This window comes from Pimephales promelas, chromosome 12, assembly GCF_988280905.1.
Source record: "Pimephales promelas chromosome 12, fPimPro1.hap1.1, whole genome shotgun sequence".
Classification (NCBI taxonomy): Eukaryota; Metazoa; Chordata; class Actinopteri; order Cypriniformes; family Leuciscidae; genus Pimephales; species Pimephales promelas.
The window spans coordinates 30,193,018-30,217,351 of NC_142780.1; the positions used below are offsets into that span (position 1 = coordinate 30,193,018).

General features: G+C 35.1%; 2 protein-coding genes across 3 annotated transcripts; one reads left to right on the forward strand and one right to left on the reverse strand.

The window, feature by feature from the left end:
* The first annotated feature begins 19 nt into the window (after window positions 1-19).
* Window positions 20-18,823, forward strand: rundc3b (RUN domain containing 3b). Its single transcript, XM_039650742.2, has 11 exons — window positions 20-560; window positions 4,193-4,308; window positions 5,496-5,629; window positions 6,580-6,665; window positions 7,917-8,006; window positions 8,291-8,371; window positions 8,481-8,652; window positions 9,653-9,810; window positions 13,758-13,904; window positions 14,902-15,029; window positions 16,177-18,823. The coding sequence occupies exons 1-11, from the start codon at window positions 466-468 to the stop codon at window positions 16,320-16,322; spliced, it is 1,353 nt and encodes a 450-aa protein (XP_039506676.1). The 5' UTR covers window positions 20-465; the 3' UTR covers window positions 16,323-18,823.
* A 374-nt stretch (window positions 18,824-19,197) lies between these two features.
* Window positions 19,198-24,306, reverse strand: slc25a40 (solute carrier family 25 member 40). 2 transcript variants are annotated; one of them, XM_039650764.2, is made up of 11 exons: window positions 24,040-24,306; window positions 23,804-23,914; window positions 23,113-23,172; window positions 22,923-23,029; window positions 22,756-22,823; window positions 22,536-22,660; window positions 22,259-22,432; window positions 21,218-21,327; window positions 20,965-21,046; window positions 20,790-20,870; window positions 19,198-20,083 (listed from the first exon to the last, which is right to left on the reverse strand). In XM_039650764.2, exons 2-11 carry the CDS (start codon window positions 23,904-23,906, stop codon window positions 19,950-19,952), a joined length of 1,044 nt encoding a protein of 347 aa, XP_039506698.2. In that variant the 5' UTR covers window positions 23,907-23,914; window positions 24,040-24,306; the 3' UTR covers window positions 19,198-19,949. The 2 variants fall into 2 exon arrangements, with proteins under 2 accessions (XP_039506698.2, XP_039506699.2); XM_039650765.2 differs by lacking the exons at window positions 23,804-23,914; window positions 24,040-24,306 and adding an exon at window positions 23,303-23,787.
* Between the last annotated feature and the right edge of the window lie 28 nt (window positions 24,307-24,334).

Genomic DNA, 24,334 nt, shown 5'->3' on the forward strand with positions numbered 1-24,334 from the left:
TTAATATGTTACGTACAAGGATTGGTTTCTACCATGGAAATGGACATCTTCCTCATCAATATCTATAAAATGGAATGTACGAATCTTTGTAGTAATCTATGATTGGTTAATCCACACCAGCGCTGAGAAAAGGAACAGTGAACACGTGACCAAGCTTTCCGTTTTAGACGCAACCTGGATAGTTAATTACGCTTGGGAAAAAAATTACATTTAATTTAGAGATTTGACATTTAATTAAAGGTTAAAAAAACTCAAACGATGAGTTAAAACAAGCGAATACATTTTTAAACCCACTAAACCACGCCTATCTTTGACACCCATTTCATGCTAATTGCCATTCCACCCTCTTATTCAATTTCTATGGCTCTAGTGAGAGTCAGTCACTTAGCTGGAGACTGAACCAAAGCATCAGAAGAGAGGAAGACGTGAGTAAATAAACTGCTGTGCAATCAGAAAGAGACGATCATGGCATCGATAAATCTCGGGTTTAATGGGGCTCGTAAAAAAGCTGCAGCGCGGATCAGAGCAGTGGAGAGGAGGAATCTGATCACCGTGTGCAGGTAAAATCTGATCACACATTCATCATCTGACACACTGACTGCAGCAACACACCGGCGGCACAGAACATGTGTGATGATGTCATTGTTTTTTTGTTGCAAGTTTGTTTTTGCAAATTGCTGATGCTGGATCAGGGGAGATTAGACGATGTACGTGTAGTGCGCGCAGGAGCGCCGTTCTGAGATCTGTCATCAGAGCATCACGTCATATACATGGAGTCTATAGAAAAAGTACGAGGATGAATGCTAATGTAACGTTACAGTGGTACTGACTTTACATTGTGCTACAAGATACTCCAAGAAGGCGTCTACAAACGTTTTTATCAGGGTATATGTTTTTAATTCTACAATGGAGCTATGTCCAAAATACATGGTAGCCTATTGCAATATATGCACAATAAATAAATAAAAACCAGATTGTGGTTAAACCACCATTTGGTTTTATATTACAAAATAATTATAGTTTGTGATGATTGAGTCTTAAAGGGATAGGAACACAAATTTTTGATTGAGCTTTCTGTCTATCCATTGACAGCTATGCAACTGACACTTTGACGCTTCTAAAAGTTCTTAAAAAAATCATAAAACTAATACGAAATTAGCGGTTTAGTCCATATTTTATGTAGAAAACCGAGCGCTTTATATGATATACAAAGATTGAATTTACGCTTTTATTCACATATACTGTAAACATTCATCACCTCACACACATCTGTTGTGGTAAACAGAAGCTCAAGCATGTTTGCTTGAAGTGTGAGAACCAATGAGGTTCATTCTCATGTTACGCAGCACGTTTCATCGTCAGCAAGAATCAATGAGGTTTGTTTTTCGTGTGTCAAGCAGGTTTGGTTGAGCTTGTTTATATTCGCTCATCAATGTTTAAAAAAATGACTGTGGCGAATGCTACCACAGTACTATTAATTTGTGTTCCAAAGTCATGGGTTGGATCGACATTAGGGTGAAATAAAGTAAATAATGACAGAATTAAAATGTTGGGGTGAATTAACCCTTTAAAGGTGCTATATGTATTTTTTTAGCGACCTCTATCGGTGAGGTTTCAGATTGCAAACAATTTTTACAAGAGCGCTTGTGCTCTTGCGCATGCTCAAACACAAGTATTAAAAGTATTTTAATATACTAGTTTAAAAAAAAACTAAATTACCTAAATTTAAGCAAAACGGGAAAAACGTACATGCATTCCATTCAGTGCAATTTCCAGCTGAAATGAACACTAGTGGCAGTAAAACACCAACAACTTCTATTCCTTTCTAGATAAATTATGATTACCAGGGCAGAATATCATTTAATAAAGATTTTGCTTTAATAATAACAACCGTATTCCGTTCCGAAAATAGCATTTCTCTATTTTTTTTACTTGTTATATATTGTCTTTTCACAACCTTTTGAAAAAAGTCTACGATAGGTAACACGTCAGAATCATAACATATGTATAGCTGAATATGAATAATTATGTTAATATGGCAGTGGATGTAATTAGGCAGTGGTGCACTGGGCAGGTTTGAAGCAGGAAAAGCATCACTCTGAACACAAATGAATGTCATACCCATAAGGGGGCACAGCAGGAATCGGCTAATCGAAAGGCTCGGAGTGTGACGTAATGTGTCTACACAATCACAGTGAGACCGAAGCTCACGACTCAGACAAAATAAAGCCATTTCACTGTTTGTGTCGGAGGAAGAAAGAATAGAGGAACAGATAAGCAAAATCCATTTCCTCTCATGTTTATCCTGTGATATCTGATCCTGAGTTTATTCAGGACTGAAATAAATCATCGCTGATCTATCTGAGTGATGAAGCTGTCTGTGATGTTCAAGGAATCATGAAATGAAGTTTACTTTGTGAGAAAGTCTTGAATGAAGTCTTAAATGCTATTAAAATGATCATAACATTTCAGAAGTCGAGAAATTTTGGGACCTTCTCAACTGAAATGTCAGGCTGGTTTAATCTACTTTAGATGTCACAGGATGGCTTCTCGAGACATTCAATTTTTGGACACGGTGTTATGAATATCATTATCAGATTTAATATTTTCAATGTGACCTTTCTTCAACTTTATTGAGGTAATCTCTCTCAGTGCTGTTGTGCATCATTAAATAGTTTAAGCAGTAATATTATACATTGGTGTCACATGACCTCATACATTGTATAATTTGTGCCAGGTATAGTCACAGAAATATACTTATTTTGCATTTTTTAAAGCTTTTAAATAACTTTTGGTAGTCAAGACTCATTAAAGCAACGCTGATATCAGTTAAGGTTCATTTATCACATTGGAATTGGAAGGTCAGCTTGAGCACAGGGCATTATGGGATACAATTTTCCAAGTATTGAAACTTTGCATGCTATTCCGAATATAATACCTCTCTTTGCTCAAACATAAAAAAGGTTCATTTTAATTGGTCATTTTCCATAAGTGTGGCTAGTATCACACTGTCAGTGTAATTTTTGTATTATTAATTCATATTTTAAATTAACTTTTATCATAAGACTTAGACACCACAAATGCACACATAAGCTATTGGGATATAATACTGTTGTGCATTTCATAATAGGTTTGGTTTTTGGTTACGTAAAGATGATAGTTAATCGTCTCTGGTTCAAACATCTTTTTTCACATTTGCGCTGTGTGTTTTAGAGAGAAAATGTCAAAAGTGAAATTATCTTTGAAATGACATTTGCATAAAGGCTGCTGGGTATTTGGAAGTTATAAGGAGATTCATTAAAGCTGCATACAATGAAAAGGACAGTCATTTATGCCATAATTATACATCTAATGAGATCGTAATGAGCGGCTCTAATGGTGCTCCACAAAAAAACAAGACATCTCCTTTGACTCTTGAATGCTCTTTTATGTTTTTAAAAAGCTTTATTTTAGGGCTTTACTGGAGAATCAGCGCTCTTTCATATTAGCTCTGAATTTACACGTCTATTTGTCTTTCTGCTGAACTCATGAGTTTTCTCTTTTTATCTGCATCAGCATGTCCAAAAGCAGTGATGTTATTGTTAACTAAAACTATTCAGAAAATCATTTTCATGTTAGCTGAAATAAAGCTGAAGTAAAATAAAATATAGATATTAGATGAAAAACTTAAAGTACTTAAAGAAAACAACTAGACATGTCCCCTTGGCTAATAACTGAAATAAAACAAATTAATATAACGCTAAATAGAAAAATAAACGCTAAATAGAAAATAAAAGTGAATTTAAAATAATAATAAATACTATAATAGAACATAAATAATACTAAAATAACACTGCCAGATCATTCTGCCCATTCAAAGTGTACAAAGATATTCGACTGACAATGGATTTTGGTCGAGTGTGTGGTATTACAGTGTTATAAAATAGCCAAATCTTTTATTAGACTGATTTTTTTTTGTAACTATATTTTACATGCTGAATTAAATACATAATCAACATTTCTCTCAGTTCCTATTGGCATTATTGGATTGTTCCATTTAAATATGGCCAAATCGTATGTTAATTATTTATAGAATTAAAGTTTGTTTGTGTTTTACTGTACAAGCTGTTAGACATGTTTGTGTAAGTTTAGCCTGTATTGTGCAGATTTCTGTCATTCTCATGATTGTGTGTGTGTGTGTTTGAGTATGCAGGTTCTCAGTGAAGACCCTCATTGATCGCTCATGTTTTGAGACGATAGACGACACATCTGCTGAGTTCATCAACTTTGTCTCCATTCTAGAACATATTCTGAGCCACAGACTGAAAGGTGAGGCAGAAAGTACACACACACGGTTTGTGTTTCACTCTGAAATAATGAACGGAATCAGGGAATCTTATCTTGACCACATTTTTAACAAACTGAACTGGACCTGATATTAAACCCTCAACTATGTATACACACACACACACACACACATATATATATACTGTATACTGTATTTTTCATTTGTTCTCTATGGCTTTGGCAATTGTATTTGGCAATTGTAACTATAGTAGCATATAGTTTGTCTTAAAGTGTTGTTTTTTGCTGTTGATTGTATATTGCATATAGCAAAATAGACCTTATTCAGAGCAGCGCCATGACAGAAAAAAAGCAAAAGCGAGGCCGCTTTCAATGGCATCTGCTTTAAAAATAAGTTCCTAGATTACTTATAATTTTCCACTACTGATATTGTCTGAAATTTTTTGTCCACTGACATTTCTTGGAAAGACTCTTTTACTGTGTTTTGTAAAAGACAAAACAACCTTAAATAACAGTACAACCCTTCATTCCTGTTTAAAAACAAAGATTTGCTGCTTTGAACAAGGTCTATTGTTGATGTGTACTGTATATTTAAAAACAGAATAAAAAGTTGATCATCAAGTTTTTTTTCTCTTTTAATGAAGGCAAAGCTAATAATATCCCAACACACACATAATCAGCATGTTGCCTCAGTGGCGAGATCAACATAATAATATCCCAACACACATAATCATAATAACTGTTGAAATGAGTTATGCCAAAAGCTTCACACATGGTTACTGATGCTGTGATGCATGCTGCTAGAAGTCCCACACCTACAGCTGATGTAATGAGATATAAATACAGCATAGCGTCTCATTTTGGGTTAGATCAGGCGACTCTCGCTACATGACAAAACGGCTCTCATTTGCATATCGCTGATTTTCAGTCTTTCAGCTATACTTGATCTCTCTGTTTATGTACTGTATGTTCTCAGAAACATCTTTACAGGCTAAATATCCCCGTGAGGCTCGTCCCTTATCTGATTCACCCCTTTCAATTACTAGCTCAGATGTTTACCCACAATGCCACTGCACTAAAACATAGTGCAACTGGATGTAATCAAAAGAAAATAGTTTTTCTCGAATAGTTTTGCATCTGAATTAATGCATAATTGTTATTGTATAATCAAACCGCTTTTATACTGTATTATGTGTGTTTTCTCTGTGTAGGTCAGGTCAGCTGGTTTGGCTACGAGAGCCCGCGCAGTTTCTGGGATTACATACGTGTGGCGTGTATTAAAGTCCCACACAGCTGCATCCACAGCATCGAGAACATGGAGAACGTCCGCAGCTCTAGAGCAAAGGTCAGGACTCGCATGTCTGTATTTTGGGAAGTTCAAAGTTTCAAGGCTGCATTTATTTGATGAAAAATACAGTAAAAACAGGAATATTGTGAAATATTATTACAATTTTGTATATACTGTACTATACAGGGATGTGATTTTTCCATTTTATGCAGTTTTCCACATTTTCCGATCTTAAAAGTATTTGAGAATTGCATAAATCTGAGGGAATTTTTTATTTTTTTGGAGGGTTGTGGTTGTATGATTGAAATTGTCAAATGACCATAAACATTATGAGCAAAAAAAATATATATATATTAATAATAAATAATAATAATAACAATAATACAGCAATTGTGTTCATTATTTTATTATAACATATTGTGTTATTATTATTATTACAATTAAATACTCAATTTTTAAATTTGACAGTGCAATAGTATTTATTAAGATTATGAATTAGCTTTTATTTTTATATTTTCAATTTTATTTTGAGTAATTTTGTCATTTTTACTATTTTTGAAAGAAATATTTCTGTTAAGCTTTGATTTATATTTATTAATTTATTTCAGTTGCCAATGCAACTGCAACATTTAAAAATTTCGTTTCAGTGTTTAAATTTCAGTGTTACATTTTTCATCCGTTTTATTTAATTTAATTTTACTATATATTTTATTGTATTTAATTTTATTTAATGAAAGTGTTTTTTATAGTAACACTCACATATGATCACAAAGTAACAAAAACCAGAGGAAATAAGGCATCCCAGAGCAGACCTGTCCTGTTTATATCCAGCATTATCTGTCTTGTGTGATCCGATCACAAGCGATCAGCTCTGACAGATAGTCGGCTGACTCGGCTCAAATGTGTTTCCATAAATGGGGTCTGCATCCTCACTCGGTTGAATTGCTTCCATTTTAAAGGCTTTTGTGGTTGACAGGTAAGAGGAACTCTCTCGTTCTCTCTCTCAGGGTCGTGCCTGGATTAGAGTGGCGTTAATGGAGAAGCGTTTGTCTGAATACATCTCTGCAGCTCTGAGAGACTTCAAAAATACAAGGTACTGTAACTTTATGCAGCACTCACAGACACGCGCACTGAGACTCATATTTGATTGCAGGCTGATTGTGATAAAATCTTTCCACAAAGTCAAGTGTTGTCAACCTCTCCACAACACTCACTGTTTAAATATGGCGACATAACCAAAATAAAAGCAGCACCACATTGCAAAAAAAAAAAAAAAAGACAGGATTGTGAGTCCACAAAACTGCATTGTGCCATCAATAATTCAGTTTAATGCAGAGACATCTAAAAGTTAGCCATTTATCGGCTCCTTCAAAAATATTGCTTATTTTGATGGGATTTTGAAAAACTGTTTGCCTGATTATCTGATTTTCGGTCGGAGATCTGAGGACACGTCAATATTTTAGAAATTCTTTGGAGTTTGTTTGTGGTGCTGAAATGAGATGTGGTTCTCGTGATCTTAGAAAACTAAAAAAATATCACATTTACATGTAGTAGAAGTAAATCCGAGGCACTCTTCATAGGAATTGATAAAAAGCCTTTATTTGACTGGCCAGTTATTGTTCTACAAGTTATTGAATTCCCGATCCCAAATCTCCATAAGCACCCTGGATGTTTTTTTTCCATATCACATTTACAATTCGTCATTTTAGGCCATTTTAAGTCATAGAAATTAATAAAATATTACAATTTATTAAAATTCTATTGTGGTTTTTGCTTGTGATATTGCTCTTTTTGAATACATACAATTGACATTTTTTCAATAGAAAAAATACACAACCATTTGGGTTTCAGTCACTCATGCTTGCAAAGGCTTCGTTTATTTGATCACAGTAAAAACAGCAATCTTGTGAAATATTATTACAATTTAAAGTTAACTGTTTTCTATATAAATATATTTTAAAATGTAATTTATTGCTGTGATGGCAAAGCTTATCATTACTCCTGTCTTCAGTGTCACATGATTTATCAATGTTGAAAACATTGTGTTGGTTAATTATGATTTTTTTTAGGATTCTTTGGTAAATAGAAAGTTCAATGAACAGCATTTATTTGAAATAACAAATTAATTAAATAACAGTGCAAATATTTATTTTATGGTCACCTTCAACTTAAAAGAATTAATTTCTTTTAAAAAGTCTTACTGACCCCAGACTTTTAAACAGTAATGTCTCTCTATAAAATTATTACAATAAAATAAAAATCAAACAACTACAAAATCATGGACAAATTAAAGTGGTCTTCATCAGTTTTTGTGCTGAAGATCTATCTTGTGTTTGTTTGCCAGGAGGTTTTATGAGGAGGGGGCTATAGTTCTGGGGGAGGAGGCGGGGCTTCTGGCAGATACACTGATTGGACTGAATGCCATCGACTTCAGGTACGTTCATGTTCATTCACTTCCTTTCTGTGGGTGGCAGTGACATTCATCTGTGCCACAGCAGGACAGGATGTTGATCAATTATTAAATGGGTGGCTCTCCATAAACACCTGCTCACATGAGCCGCACACGCTCCTGTACACACACACAATATATAGATGCCGAGAAGAACAACCTCTGAATTGTTTTGTGGGATCATATCCCGTAATATTTTCCCACAGTTCTCATCTAATAAAGTGGCTAATTTGTTGGCTAATGCTTAAATTCTCATCTTCAATTGACAGTTTCTGTCTGAAAGGGGAGGTGCTGGATGAGAGCTGTCCCGTCGTCATTGACTACACGCCGTACCTTAAATTCACACAAACGTAAGAGTGCCACACAAAAACACTCTTATAAACATGCTGTCATTGTCCACATGCTTTAGACCTTCTTAATGCATACGATTGAATATCATACATTGTGTGTGTGCTGTAGTTCTGACAGCATCAGCAGCGACGAGGAGGAAATGAGAACGCTGGGCAGCAGCGGCAGTGAAGCAGGCACTCCTGAATCCCACCTGGCTGCCAGTTTGATGGCCGATCAGAGCACCTGGTACAGCAAGAGCAAAAGACTAGAGCAGAAATACAGAGTCGTGCTGGAACAGAAGGTGAGAACGGTTACTAATCATACTGCTTCTGCTGTATTCAGTGTCTATGTACATGATCTACTACATTTGCCAAAATTCATAGTTCACAACCAGAGCACGCTGTGAGCTTCCCTTTCCATTTGTTTTTATTTGATCAAAACTTCAGAAATATTATTATAAATATTATTACAATTTAAAACAACTGTTCGCTATTGTAATATATTTTCAAATGTAATTTAGTCATGTGATGGCAAAGCTGAATTTTCAGCATCCTTACTTCAGTCTTCAGTGTCACATGATCCTTCAGAAATCATTCTAATTTTTGCTGAATAAAAGGATTCATATCTTTAAAAAAAATCTTACATTTTTAGATTTTAGATTTTAAGTTTTAGATTATTGAATATCAACAAAAGGTGAATTTTTTTTTTTAATATATGGTAAATGGACTGCATTTATAGCGCGTTCACTACCCAATGGCTACCAAAGCGCTTTACGTTTTGTTGTAAAATGAACCTATTTCCAAAAAAAGTGAAGTATCCTTTTAAAACATCATTTATTTAATAATTTAAATCAATTTTTATTTTTTTAGTTTTTTTATGTTACAAAAGTCTTATTCTTTTTAAAATTGGCATAAAAAGTTAACTTGCATTTCATTCCCCCAAGAATACTTTTTTGACACATTTTCTGATTGGACGGCACAAAAAGCAAATGATTTGTTGCATGCTGTTTATATATACTTTATATATACTATGCCAAATGCAGAAGCAGTAACCTAGTTTTCCATATCCCGGGTACTGAACTTTGAATGTTAAACTGAGTGCTGTTTCTAGATCAGTGATTCGCAGAGCTCCTGATTTTAAGTATCTAGTCTGACACCCTCAAATCAGGTCATGGGGTCTGTAATGGTCTGTCCTGATGAGCGCATGAGTTCAGTCAGGTGTGTTAGATAAGAGAGACATCCTGGGGGGACGATGACCATGAAACACTGACACGGATTGCATTAACTATTCTAATTGTTTAGGGTTATCTGGAGGAACTGGTTCGTCTGAGGGAAGCTCAGCTGTCTGAGTCTGTCTCTCAGAATAAATCTCTTCTTCAGCGGCTCACAGACACGGAAATCAGCCACAAACTGGAGAAAGAGCAGCTGGAGATCATCATACTGGAGCTGCAGGATCAGCTGTAAGTTTGAACTGTTTATATAGTTTTTTACTGAATGCATGTGTATATATGTTTCCTCTGAGGTGCCAATGGAGGCAGTGTCTCCTCAAAAAATCATTGTCTCTTGGCTCCCCTGAGCCCATTGAGTTTTAACAGACCCCCTAAAGCATGCGGTGGGTTTAGTGGGGGGTAATTGAGAATGAATGGGGAAAAGTCATGTGAGAGGAGGCAATGCCTCCATCCTGCTATGATTAGATATGATTGGTTAGGATATATTGGTTAATTCCACCTATGTCCAGTGTTGTGCCTGAACGCGTTCATTGAACGATACTCCATGAACGCGTTCATATTTTGGGGCGAACGTAAAGTTAACGTACTGTATTTTTGCCTGATGAACGTTACTGTGAAATTGTTTATTCTGTGAATGCATGCTTTCTCAGTTTAACTTCGTTCAATAGGGTGCCAGATTTCTATAGAGCCTTCCAGGTGAAAACCCGGCTGAAACACACCATAAACAGGCCTTAATATGTAGCGTAAACAACATCCAATCTGGCAATACAAGCCACCAGTGTCGCACACACCGCCGCATGCGTCTATCAAGACAAAAAGCAGCATGTAGTCGACAAAGCATCAAGGAGGCGTCGTATGATCATTTAAACAAGTTTTATGACAAGGTTGGTGAGGATGGGAAAAATCTTACCACAGACAGCAATTATTTTATCAGCAGGCATTAATTAAAGAAAATAGCTCGCAGCAACATATGAAAAAAAAAAACATGAACTTGTTCATTTTTGGAACTTGTGAACTTAGTTCAAAATTGTGAAGTATGAACTATGAACTGAACATTTTAGAATTTGTGAACTGAACTTTGAACTAGTTCATGTAGACTTTCCCAACACTGCCTATATCACATCAAAATCAAACTTGAAATGGCCTGAAAGCATGATGACTGTTTCAGCTTGGGGAAATTAAAGGAACATCTTTGTGTTTGTGTCTGTGATCACTGTTTACCGAGCTTGAAAACTGAAGATCTGAAAATAAGTTGAATATTAAAAAGAACAGCTAAACATCAGTTCACAAATAAGATGTATTGTTTAAATTATTACTGCCGTTTAGATATTATTTTGGAATAAATTCTAAAAATGTTTGAACACTAACTTGACCAGATTTATGCTTGGTTTTGATAAGAAACAAACAATTAATAACACTGTTAATGTAGAAATACAAAATAACATTGTATTTGTCACGGAATGGATGGATTAAGGTGCAAGGACTCGAGTGCAAAACAATGGGTATATCTATTAAGTAAATAACACAAAACAAAACTACAACAAAAACTCCCTCGTGGGGGAAAACTAGACAGAAATCAGGCAGGATACAGAAAACACTAGGAACATGGACAACGAACCAGCACAGGACTGCAAACACAGGGAGATTAAATAGGGGAACAAACATAAGAGGGTAACGAGGCAGGCAGGTGGGGGAAATAAAACAATAACGAGATAACAAGATGGGCGGGGTTAGACAATAGACAGGAGAGCACATGGCACAAGGAAATAACATGACAGCCATGTGCTCACAGCAGACCAGACTAAACAAACACATGACAAACCAGGAGTGGCACAGCTCTGTCACTAAACCAAGAGAAACCCAGACAAGGGTGACAGAACTGTGACCGTATTTAGTTTCTTTTTTCTTTCTTTTTGATGTTATGTATGTATTTAACCAGGAAAATGTGACAACATTAAATGTATCTGGGATATGAATTTACATTTGATTTATTAAATTATTTTAACAAAAAAGGGGGATCATACAAAATGCATGTTATTTTTTTATTTGGCACTGTCCTGAATTAGATTTTACATCAAATGTTTACATATTATCAACAGGACAAAATAAAAGTTATAAAAATGGGGGACCCTGTTCAAAAGTTTATTTACCCTTGATTCCTAATACTGTGTGTCACCCTAGAAAGATGATCCATGGGGGGTGAAAACTTTTGAACAGGATGAAGATCAGTACATTTTTCTTATTTTGTTTAAAGATCATAGTTTTTATATTTAGTACTGCCATTCAGAAGCTACATACATGTTTCCCAAAAGACAAAATAAATACAATTGACCCTGATCTTTAAATTCAAAAAGTTTTATTCTGGAGCATCATGGAATGTAAAGTCAGCTTTTATTTTGCGCAATTTTACTGCTCAGGAAAACGAGGGACTCATGGGCAATCATTACAAAAAAATTAAATAAAAAAACAGTCGTGGACCAGTAACAACACATTATTAAGAATCAAGGGTAAAATATCAGGTAATTTTTATAAATTGTCTTGTGGAATATATGTAAACATCGTTTATGTAAAATATTTTATTCATGACAGTACTAAAAACTAAAAAATGACATGCATTTTGTATGATCCCTCTTAAGTTAAAATAATTAACAATTAGCAGATTCTCCAAGGTGCATGTAAACTTTTGAGCATGACTGTATGCATTTGTATTAGACAATCTCGGCAAATTTTAAATTGAATGATTAAAATTGTGGTTGGTTAGTGAATATGACACTACTTATGCATGCAGCATTTCATTGCAATGCATTTCAGTGCAACTGTTAGTAAATTTGCCTTTGTATGCGTGATTCGTGTTCACGGAAATATGCTGTTTGCAGGAGGGGAAAGTTGGTCTCCCTGTGAAGAGATTTTTTGCAGTGTGGTCTCATTTATCATGCGGATATTATGCTTCTTCATTTAATTTTAGTTGCACAAGATGCTGTAGCCGAAGAACACTTCGTCTTTGGCATTTTCCATGGCTGCAGAGTGTCAGTACAGATGATCTCTGAACGTTTCCGATTCCTTTCGGCTCTCATTTTGTCAGACAGCTGGAGTTCACGGTTCAACTGAGCTCTGGAGAGCCCATAGACCAGAGCAGGGTTGCTATGGAGACAGACGCAAATAAGTTAATAGATTATTGCAGCATGTAAGCAGGGACAGGATTTGATCGATGAGAGAGGGAATGAATGAAAGAATAGAGGAAAGGAGAATGCATTTGTTTGCATGTACTTTTTTTTCCCTTGGCACTCATTCTTACAAATCAAACTTATATGAATGCGCTTATACCATGCTGTGATTTTAAGTCAAAGACAAACATCAAGCATGGGATATCTATCTATCTATCTATCTATCTATCTATCTATCTATCTATCTATCTATCTATCTATCTATCTATCTATCTATCTATCTATCTATCTATCTATCTATCTATCTATCTATCTATCTATCTATCTATCTATCTATCTATCTATCTATCTATCTATCTATCTATCTATCTATCTATCTATCTATCATAGATCTGGTCATAAAAGAGAACTTTTTAAGCAGTTTATTTGTTGTTTATGGAGGTCCGTCTCTGTCCGTGTGAAGCTGTTTGTGTTTCACTGCATCAGCTGCGGAGCTCCATCTGGCTGAATCAATACAGAGAGCCGCAAGTGTTTGCAGTCCGCCAGGAGTGATTTTTCAGCTGAGTGGTCAGTTTGGAAATCCAATTGCTGTCCACACTTTTTATGGATGATGAGAATATTTTACATTAAATGCCTTGTTCCAGATTTTGAGTTTTGATCAGTGACTTGTGAATGAATATGGTGAAGGTTAAAAATATAAAAAATATTGTGAAGGTTATTTAAAAAGTACATGCACCATCAAAACACAATGTTACGAGTGAGCGAGCTGCCTGTGACAAGATGGCCGGCAGGTGCGGACGTCGACCTCCATTTGCCAGCAGCGCGGATGAGACATCTAGCCTTTATTATGGATATCTATGGTCTTGATCACATCCATGTGCCTAAATGCATTGAGTTGCTGTGATTGGCTGATTAGATATTTGCTTTAACGAGCAGTTGAACAGGAGTACCTAATAAAGTGGCAAGTAAGTGTATATTTATTCATATACTACATTTTCGGTTTGTTCCCCCTAGGACGGTGCTGAAGAACCACGACATGCGCTCCAGACAGGAGCTTACCTCGCACCTGACAAACCAATGGCCCTCACCTGGCACTTTGGATACCAATGCTGTTGCATTGGATACGCTCCTGTACAGGAAATGCACAGGGCCTTGGGAGGAGTATGTGCTTACTGTTTTTGTTCTTAATAAATGTATGCTCTCAGATTATTCACATCCCTCTGAGATACATGCAGCTTCACACCACAACTCATCTAATACTGAATTCCTGTCAATTTCCTCATGGTCAGCGAATGATTCAGGAAGCAATAGCTCTTAGGCTCTAGTTTTAGTTCATGTCTGCAGCTCTCAAATCCCATTACAGTATTGGCATACTTCCTACAGTTATCACTCTCATGTATTGATAACCTACAGAGGGTTATTAAATGGGTTGATCTAATTGTAACCCTAACTGGTTACAGTGGTATTTTTGACGAAAAAACATTGTCATTTCCAAATTTTTATTTAATTATTTTCACATTTTCTTCCCAAAGTTTTCATTAATGTCATGTGTTTAGACCTTTTTTAAAACTTAAACTTTCTTGTCATTAGTGAAATGTATTATTTTTAATGCATTACTTTTTTATTGGCATACATACTACTTGTGTAATTTATACACATTTAATACAATTTATATACACAACTGTTTTATAGAATTGTTTATATTATATAGTCCATCAAATAAAACTTCAGGATGACCATGGCACTCTTTTCGAATTAAAAAACCTTTATTATTAGATGGCTACATACAAAAAATCTGAAAAATCCACATATATTGGACTTTGTTTATATTTTATATTAAAGAATATTTTTAATATAACATTCTTAAAACATTTTTTGTATAATTTATAAAAAAATAAGCTATTTAATTTCTAGTTTAAATAATTGTTTATATATTATATGTAAGAAAGTATTTTTAATATAACAATCTAAAAAATGTTATGCAGTCACATTGTAAATAATCTTAAAAATGTGTATATATATCTACAAACTTTTTAATTATTTTTAATTTAAAAGTTGATTTTTTTTATAATAAATATTAACATAATTTTTATAAAACATCATGTTTTTTTTTAAGCAAAATATCATTTTTAATATTTTATAACCCGTGTGTCTCCAGGAAAAGTTTCCAGAGTTTGGAGCAGCTTTCTGCAGATATGAGTCTCTCTCAGATGTCTCTCGATCCAGCACAACTGAACCCTCACAGTCTGGACAGCAAGGCAGGACTCACACACTGGCACAGAGAAGGTTTGTGATGTGTGTAATGAGTCAGCTATGGTGACATCATTCTCTGATAACCAGCTCTATTTTAGATTATGTCATTTCTCAGTGGAAGGGCCCTTACAGCACCTGAGGGAAGATAACAGCACCCCTGCCTCAATATTTGTGGTGGTGGGGGGGGGGGGGGGGGTGGGGGGGGTATTCTGATCAAAGAAAATAAAACACATTTGTGGACATTTGCAGAAAATGACATTTCCATTTTTTTCCATTAGATTGTTATAAATCGCGATACTTTGGAGTACAGACTTTGGTTTTAAGCTTATGAAAATGTGTAATATAGATATTTTTTATTAACAAATATATATTTTACAAAACTTGATTTACTAAAACTGCAAGAAAATCTAAATTCTTTTCCAAAATTTAGGTTTATTTAATTTAAATCTATTATTTTACTTCAATTCAAGTTTTATTTATTTTGTTATGTGCTTTTATTATTTTCATATATTTTTTAAATATTTCTATTTATTTAGTAATTTCTTTAGTAGTAGTTTCTCCTTCTAATTTTTCATTTTATTTTATTTCAGCTATATTTCACATACCCAGAATTATTGTTAAAGGAGTAGTTCACTTTTTAAAAAACTTTTGCTGATAATTTACTCACCCCCATGTCATCCAAGATGTCCATGTCATTCTTTCTTCAGTCGAAAAGAAATTAAGGTTTTTGATGAAAACATTCCAGGATTTTCTCCATATAATGGACTTCAATGGTAACCAAACGGTTCAAGGTCCAAAAGACAGTTTCAGTGCAAACTGCAAACTGTTCAAAGGGCTTTAAACGATTCCAGACGATGAATAAGGGTCTTATCAAGCGAAATGATCACTCATTTTAAAAAAAACAACACAAAGTTTACGTTTTATAAGCTGACACATTTTACAGTAGCAATTGTAGTAGGTCATTACATATTCCATGCCTACAGAACATTCACAAACTGCACAGCACACAGAAAGCGCACTGCAGAAATAGTATAAAATCATTCCCTACAAACGTTCCTCTCTGTTGCTCAGATGTTGTGTCTACTACTCTGCCTTTGCCTTGCATAATAACATGAGCCTTGTGAAATGATATTAGTAACATCTCCACACTCTACTACAGTGTGTATACATGTTTTCACAGGGAAAGAGGATACTCCATCTCTGAGGGGTTTGTGTGGTTCGTTAACCTCAGTGGCCAGTTACAAATCTCTGGCCAGTCTGAAGTCCAGTGAGTATCTGGCCAGTCCAACAACAGACATGACCAGCCCAGGAATGACCCCGTCCTGAACACAGAGACAAGTATGGACATATACACGCACACAGGCTTACACGCACCCAAACACACCGTCCTGCTTGAGATGGTGTGGGCTTCAAATTAAGTAGAAGAAATGAAAATCTACCCATCTGTACCATCTTCTAAGAGACATTGAAAAAGATGACACCCCAATGCTGTCCTGACTGGTTTTAGTTTAATTTGAAGTGCAGTTTCATTTTTAAAGTCGTTGAAGCCCACTAGTGAATATTGAGATTAATGAACCACGACGAACGACAATCTTGACTCAGGACATCAGTGAATTTCAGCTATTTGTGGAATATCAACCTACCCAGTTCAAATGGCTGCTGTTTTTGAAAGGGCCAGAGACAAAGTTTTTCCTGCTGTTTTATTTGTGTGCTCCTGTTCTTAATGTCATTGACCCCTGCTAAACTCTGACTGACCTTCAGTGGCCCTGTGTCCTTGAAAGTGATAGTTTATAAAAAGCCTAACACATCATAGCACATCACAGCTATAGTAGCACAGATATTTAGGAAACTGCAGTTGTCCGTTGCAACGGCCAATTTATGATGATTTTATTTTATTTATTGCATTGCCAACTAAAACAATCTGCTTAAACTTAAAACAGCCTTAAAAATGTAAACACACATGTACTGTATAGCTGTGATATTCAATAAGAAAAACATTTAGAACGTGACAATTTTATCCATTTGAAATAGTTGGGATTGTGAGAAGTGGGTGTTCTGTATTAGAATAGAGAAAATCGGATGATGGAGCTTTGAAAATATAAAATTGTCCGATAATGACAGAGAAGTGTGAACAACAAATATGGCTTTGCTCACTTCCCATCTTTTGTCTTTTAAGGGTGCATGAGGGATGTGATTTCAGACATGTGTGGATGTTAATACATTTTTTTCCGTCTCTGGATTTTAATAGAAGTGTTTGAGATTCATTCTGTCCTCTTACATGGAGAGGTCTTCCATATTCATGAGTTGTGTGATTTACATATTCATACAGCACTCGAACATCAGTTTTGCAATTTTTCCCACCATCACTCATAGATAGTGGCTAATGTGCGCTGGTGTAAAGCATTGCCATGCATTTTTATATTAAATAAGAATAATGTGGATGATAAATAAGACTGGAACAAATTGTACTCAGAACCTACAGTAAAGATCTTGTAATTTGTAATTGTCTGAAGTAGGGTTGGAAATTTAATGGGAAATTTGTAAGTAAATGGTGTAATTTTCCTACCTCGAGAGCAATTCAAGCTTAAAGTACCTCTTTGTTTTTGCAAATCTCGAGCTGTGGTAATAGGCCAGTTATGTTCGATAAGATGTTGCTTTACCCATCTGCCACAAATATGTATTTTAATCATTATTCTATATATGTGGTTTGGTTACTAAATTATGTTTTAATGAACATACAGTATTTCATTAGGTTTTAATTGACAGCTCCAGTCTGAACCCTTTTATAAATGGTTTAATTTTAGAATTAATTGTGTTTGAAGTTCAAATTAAATGAACCACTCCTAATACTGCTGCTGATAATTACAAAAATACTTAACGTTAGTGTGATTTGATAATACAAAACGGAGGCATGCCATGAGCTGTGTATGAAATTAATTGAATATATTCAGAAATATATATGATTACTCCTCATCAGCGGATTACGAACAGAAATTCCAGGGAAACGCATATGCAGTATTCCCTTTTTTGCCTCTCATTTGAAATAGTGTTGTTGGCTTGTATGTTGCCTTGCTGAACATTAATGTTCATTGTGTTCAAGAATGTCTCGTCTGCCTGCCTGCATCACAGAAATACGTTTTACATGTGAAACGCATGTTTTACACTGTTCGGAGCTAGTCTTTTCAGAAGCCCACAACTAAGATGTACTACTTTAATAGTTTTCACAGATCCCTATGAATGGGGATTGTTTGACAAAGTTGTCTTTACGCGAAAAATGCACAGGAAAAACTTTTCTGTATTTAGTACAGAAAATCATTTCGTTGTCATGTAAATGTTCCCTTTGAAACCCATTTTAAAAAGCGGTTTCAGGCCCCCAAAACTCTAACTAAATGAATGGTTAAAACGAATAAAGTTTTCTGTTTTTAGTTGAAAACGGTGTGGTTTAAATGGCCCCTAAATGTGCATATCAAGTGTTTGTTTTTTCAAGTTATTTTACATGCATTTCAGTACTTAAGTGTTACTTTCCAGTTTTGTTTAGTCTTAAATCTGAGAAAAATTATCATTTGTTTTGAAACACTACAGAATTGTCACCGTTACAGACATTTTTGAATGTATTTTTTCTGCTTAACTTTTTTATTTAAACCTGCTTTTGTGATAAAGGTTTCTTTCTCTTTAATTTTGTTACTGTGACAGAAATAAATGGGGTGAGAATGAGGGCACATAGATGAATATCATATATTCATTATTAGCCTCAATGTGTTCAGTCAAATTTCATTTTATGTCTCATCTATGATCATGTTTTTCAATAAATTTAAATGTAAATACAAGCTTGGCTGAATGCTAATTTTGTCATATTGGCTGGCTATTAACATTATCACATTGCATGTTTAATTTCCTTTACCAATGCAAAATAATTGCAATATTGTGTAAAAACAGAATGTAAACGAGATTGCAGAAATTCTGGTTTTCATTATACTGGAAATGAAAGGTGTGGCACATTGCATTGTGGGATGCAGTATGCCAAGCAGTGTACTCGGTTGAAAAATATAAGTCATTTGTGCTTACAGAAAATGAGCATACTTGCATTAGATAAACTAATTTTTTGCAGACTCCACAAGATCTTACACGCTCCTAGTTTAAGCAACATTACTAACAACATCCTGGATCTGATTGAATAAAGAAATCAAGAGTCAAGACAACGTGATTTTAAATCAATCCTTATTAAAGTACTTAAAATCTGTTCATTTACATACAGTGCAATTGTTTAAAAACTGTTAAAACACTATTTAAGCATAGGGTTAGGAAATATATTAACATTTTAAAAATAATTTATGTGTCATCAGTCAATATGGCCTTTACACAACAAACAGCTTCAGGGTTTTTTTGGCACCATTCACACATAGAAATAGCTGAAACACAACTAAGACTTTTTAAACAACTTAAATCAGGTAGAATAATCACAATTATAAACATGACTGATGGGAATAAATTTGGTGTTCTTCACAAGGTGTTCAATCACCTTTAACCAATAAATAAATACCATAGAGAAAGTAAAAATGTATTTCACAGTAAATCTATGAACTAGTTTTTTCTTTAGACAGGGGGTGCTTCTCATTTCTAATTCGCATCCTTCTTTCTTTTCCTCACTTTCCAGCTTAACCCTTCAAGGGAAGGATGCAAAGAAAGAAAATGAGGATGAAGGAATCGAAGGAAAGCTTATTTGTATATTGGAATATTCTAGATCACTCGAGGGTCACAAAGCATCATCAACTGCGCTTAAAGGATCTGAAGAACTCTGATGGGCAGTGGCCCTCCATAAGCAGGCCTGGACACCCCTGCTTTAGACAGACAGCAAGAACTAATGCATGCTAGGAAAAACGTGCAGTAATCTGGGGTTAATTTATCTGGCCTGTGATCAAGTGTTGTTCTTATTCAGAGGTTTGCTGTGTGAGATCATGCGCTGGGCTGCAGTTGGGTCATCCCATGTTTCTGCTGGTTGTATCTACGGAAGAAAGCTTTTCCGAACTCGTATGTGCTGATCATAATAGCACATGCCGGAGCCACTTTAATCAGCCTTGGCATAAAACCTGAGAATGAGAGAAAGAGTGCACTGCTGAGACATCTAGTGGTGATTTGAAAATCAAGGTACCGAAAAACAACTGAAAACAATCTAGAACTATTGTATAGTAAGACTAAACACACACACACACTATATATTTAAATATATATACATTTCAAATAAATGCTTTTTTTTAACTTTCTATTTATCAAAGAATCCTGATTAAAAAAAATTATCACGGTTTCGACAAAAATATTAAGCAGCACAATGTTTTTTTCAAAATTGAAATGAAGGGTTTTTTTGAGTACCAAATCAGCATATTTCAATATTTTATTAACATTTAAGATTCAGCTTTGAATCACAGGAATAAAATAGATTTTTAAATGTATTAAAATAGAAGCAATACTATAAAAATATTACTATTGTACTGTATTTATTGATCAAATGCAGGCTTGGTGAGCAATGAGGATGAGGAATTTCTTTCAAAAACATAAAAAAAAAACCCATTACCGAGTCTGACCCCCCTCCAAATGTATTCATACAGTTGCAATCGAAATTATTCAACCCCTGTTATGCCAGTTAAGTTTGGGGAAACCACTTGAAACATTTGAACAATTTCAATTACTTTTAGTTTGATTTGTTCATTGCAAACAGCTGAAAGTCTGTACATTTTTTCAAATAAACCTGATTTGCAATGAGGGTTGAATAATTGTTTTTTTTTTTAATATATTTACCTGCAAATAGTCCTGATACTCCACTTTCAGCAACTATCCTTTTCATCACATTATATGTACTGGAGGAGACTTGTGTGGACACTATACCGAGAATACTACACATTAATGCCATATACATGTGAACAGAACGTTGAAAATCCCAATGATGGAAAGTGACATGAATTTTCATACTTACAGTTCTTTGTTTGCATTTCACCCAGTTCTACCTGTCGTTTTGTCTTGACCACATCAAATGGCAGTGTGACGATAGATGCAATCTAAAACAGGAAAATACAGGTACTTTACATTTTAGGACACTTTATCATTTACAATACAAATGAGATGTGGCCAAATACGTCCTAGATAGATTAAAAAAAATGTTTTGTGTGTTAGCATCAGTAAACGAGGCCCATGCAAGCTCTGATGAGGCAGATGTAAATCAGACTCACCGATCCAGAAATCGCTCCAGCTGTGAATGTGATGCTAAAGGTTGGATCTGTACAGCTGTAGTATTCACAGAGCCATACTTTACCCTTCTCATAGTTAAACCAATACATAGCTGAGGAGAAACAGAAAGTCAGATAAGAAATTAGGAAATAGCAGCAAACATGACACATTCAAAGAGTCATGTGATTTGCTATTCTGTAGTACACTACCGTTCAACAGTTTGGAGTCAGTAGGATCGATCTTTTAAATGATTTTTTTTTTTTTAAGTATCTTTTACTGGCTCAGTGTCACATGATCCTTCAGAAATTCTTCTAATATGCTGATTTGGTACTTAAGAAACGTTTCCTTATATTATACGTTTCCTAATTATAAATGTTGAAAACAGCTGTGCAGCTAAATATTTATGTGGAAAACAGTATTTTTGTGTGAATAGAAGGTTCTATTATATTTATTTTAGGGCTGTCAATAAAAGTCTGTTTTTACATAATATATGTAGGTACACTGTGTATAATTACAAATACAAAATGTTGAATTATTTTTATTAAAAATACACACACATGCATGTATATTTAAGAAAAAAAAAATATTTATATATAATATAAATTATTTATAAATCTATATACAGTATATACATGAAAATATTTCTTAAATATATACAAGCATGTGTGTATATATATATATATATATAAGAATTATACAGAGTGCACCCACATAAATTATGTAAACACAAACTTTTATTTTGGATGCGATTAATCGTGATTAATCATTTGACAGCCCTAATTTATTTATAACAGAAATCTTTTTTAACATTATAAATATCTTTACTGTCACTTTTGATCAATTTAACACATCCTTGATGAATAAAAGTAAAATATCATACTGACCCAAAAGACCCAGACTGGATATTTTACAACAGTTTCGAAAACATCCATCAGAATTTACAGTCAGAACTACCAGTTTTATATTAGTTTTAGTATTTTGTGTTTGCAAATCAAGTGCTTCAAAATGTGAACTCTGTAACGTGAAGGCTGTGCGTGTTTCACCTGAGAAGGGGACGTCTCGGAGCAGCGTGGGTCCCCAGCCCCTCCACAGAGACCGCCAGCCCTCGCTGTGCAACGCTGACCGGATCACGTCACTCAGCTCCCGGTACGACTGTTTCTCAGCCTGCATCTTTGTGCGGATCAGCTCCAGGGGGCTGATTACTGTGGCCGAGCCCACTGACACATTCAGAAAACTCATATGAAGGCAGGCGTACTCTGATTTAGAAGGTCAGCATGTGGAGAAAAGGTCAAACACATAATCAGTGGGGCTAAACATTACCTCTCGCAATTGCGCCGGCAAACAGTGGTGCCAGATCCGATCGGTCTCCCATCCTGACCTTGAAAGCAGCACAGAGCTGATCGTAACATGTGAAATAGATCACGGTCGCAGGCACCGCCATCATTCTGCAAAGGAAAACCATTGCATTACACGTGTTAAGGAAAGGTCAGTTGGGTTCAGACAGCAGCAAACATCTTCAGAAATGTAATAGAGAACTCACAGTGTTGGAGGAAGACCACTCCAAAGTGATCTGATTCCTTCCATACGTATAATCTTAATAAAGGCATCCTGGAACAGAAGAACAAACGGAGCATTTGAGTATGTATTTAACCACTATCATACGGTGAAGAGAAACTGGACTCACATTTTTTATATGGTTTAGCTTACCAAAGTACCGTTGAAATGACCAGGTGCTTTGTACCATGCCTTTGAATTGCCATTCTCACAGACGCATATATGATCCATCAGGCCATTACAGTACACAAAACATTTTCCTGCCAGTCATCAAAAAATTAAGAAGAGGTTTCAACCACATCAACATCTGACTTCATTTGAACAGATAGCAGCTCAAGCATACCTTTAGGAAAGGGATTTTTTTGTGCCTGCAGTCTGATCTTTACCACATCCAGAGGTGTCACTGTGAATATGAAGAAAACAGCAAACATTATTATTATATTGCTATTTTTTATTGTGAAAAAAGTGTCTTCTAAATTAATACACTATAATTCAAAGGTTTGGGGTTATAAGGTTATAATATTGTTTTATACTTCTCTTATGCTCTGAAATAGATAGATCCACTTCCTTCATACTAGTCCATAGGCTTCTTAAGGGATCGAAACTTGCCAGCCTCGTAAAGTAATTCAAGACATCGTTAAAATAGTCCAAGTGACTACAGTGGCTGAATCTTAACTTTATCAAACGACGAGAACAATTTTTGTGCTCTCTTCTCTCTGGGCATCGAGTCAGGTTACTAGTTTAACAGTGTATGATCTGTTGTTGTACATCACATTTATTGTCAATGACTAAATAAGTAGTTACAAAAAACCATCTAACTTTATTATTATGTCCCACGTTGCACAAGTTTTTTTTTTCAACAATTGCACAGTTTACATGAATATTCCTCTCCATTATAAAAAAAAATACATTGTGCAGTTTCCAATATTGCGGGTCAAACATAAAACAAACAAAGACTTACATCACATTTTGCTAAGGGTAGTACAGATTTACAAAAAGTTCCCACGTTGCACAAGTTAATATATTTATCTTACCCAACAGTGACGTAATAACTGCCCCAGAGCAAGACGCCATCATCTGCTGGAAGGGTGTAATGTCCCCCTTGGGTGACCCTGGAGAACTTTTCTGAGAGCTCATCTCAAAGCCTGCCATGCCCATGTAGAGAAGAATGTTCATATTAATCTGGATTCACAAACTCCGTTGACTTCAGTCTGTAGTGAATGACAGCCATGTGCCAATAATGAACCTTGCTTAACAAGCTCACACTTACCTTGCTCTTAGTATAAATCTTGACACATGAGCAGCTCTTGTTGCATTGACCTTTATCAGGACCTTTATCCGTTTTCATTACAACTGCCTACTGCTGAATTTTCGAATTAAGTAAATAGCATTAAAAAAAAACTCTGTAACCCCATAAGAAAAAAAAATGTCATTAGTGCAATCGAACAATATTAATGAATTCACGTGATTCATGGATTCATAGAGTCTCTGTCACGCTCCTACACTAGTGTGCGCCATTGCGTTTACATGACATGTGTTTTACGTAACGTGTTTCGGAGCAGCAG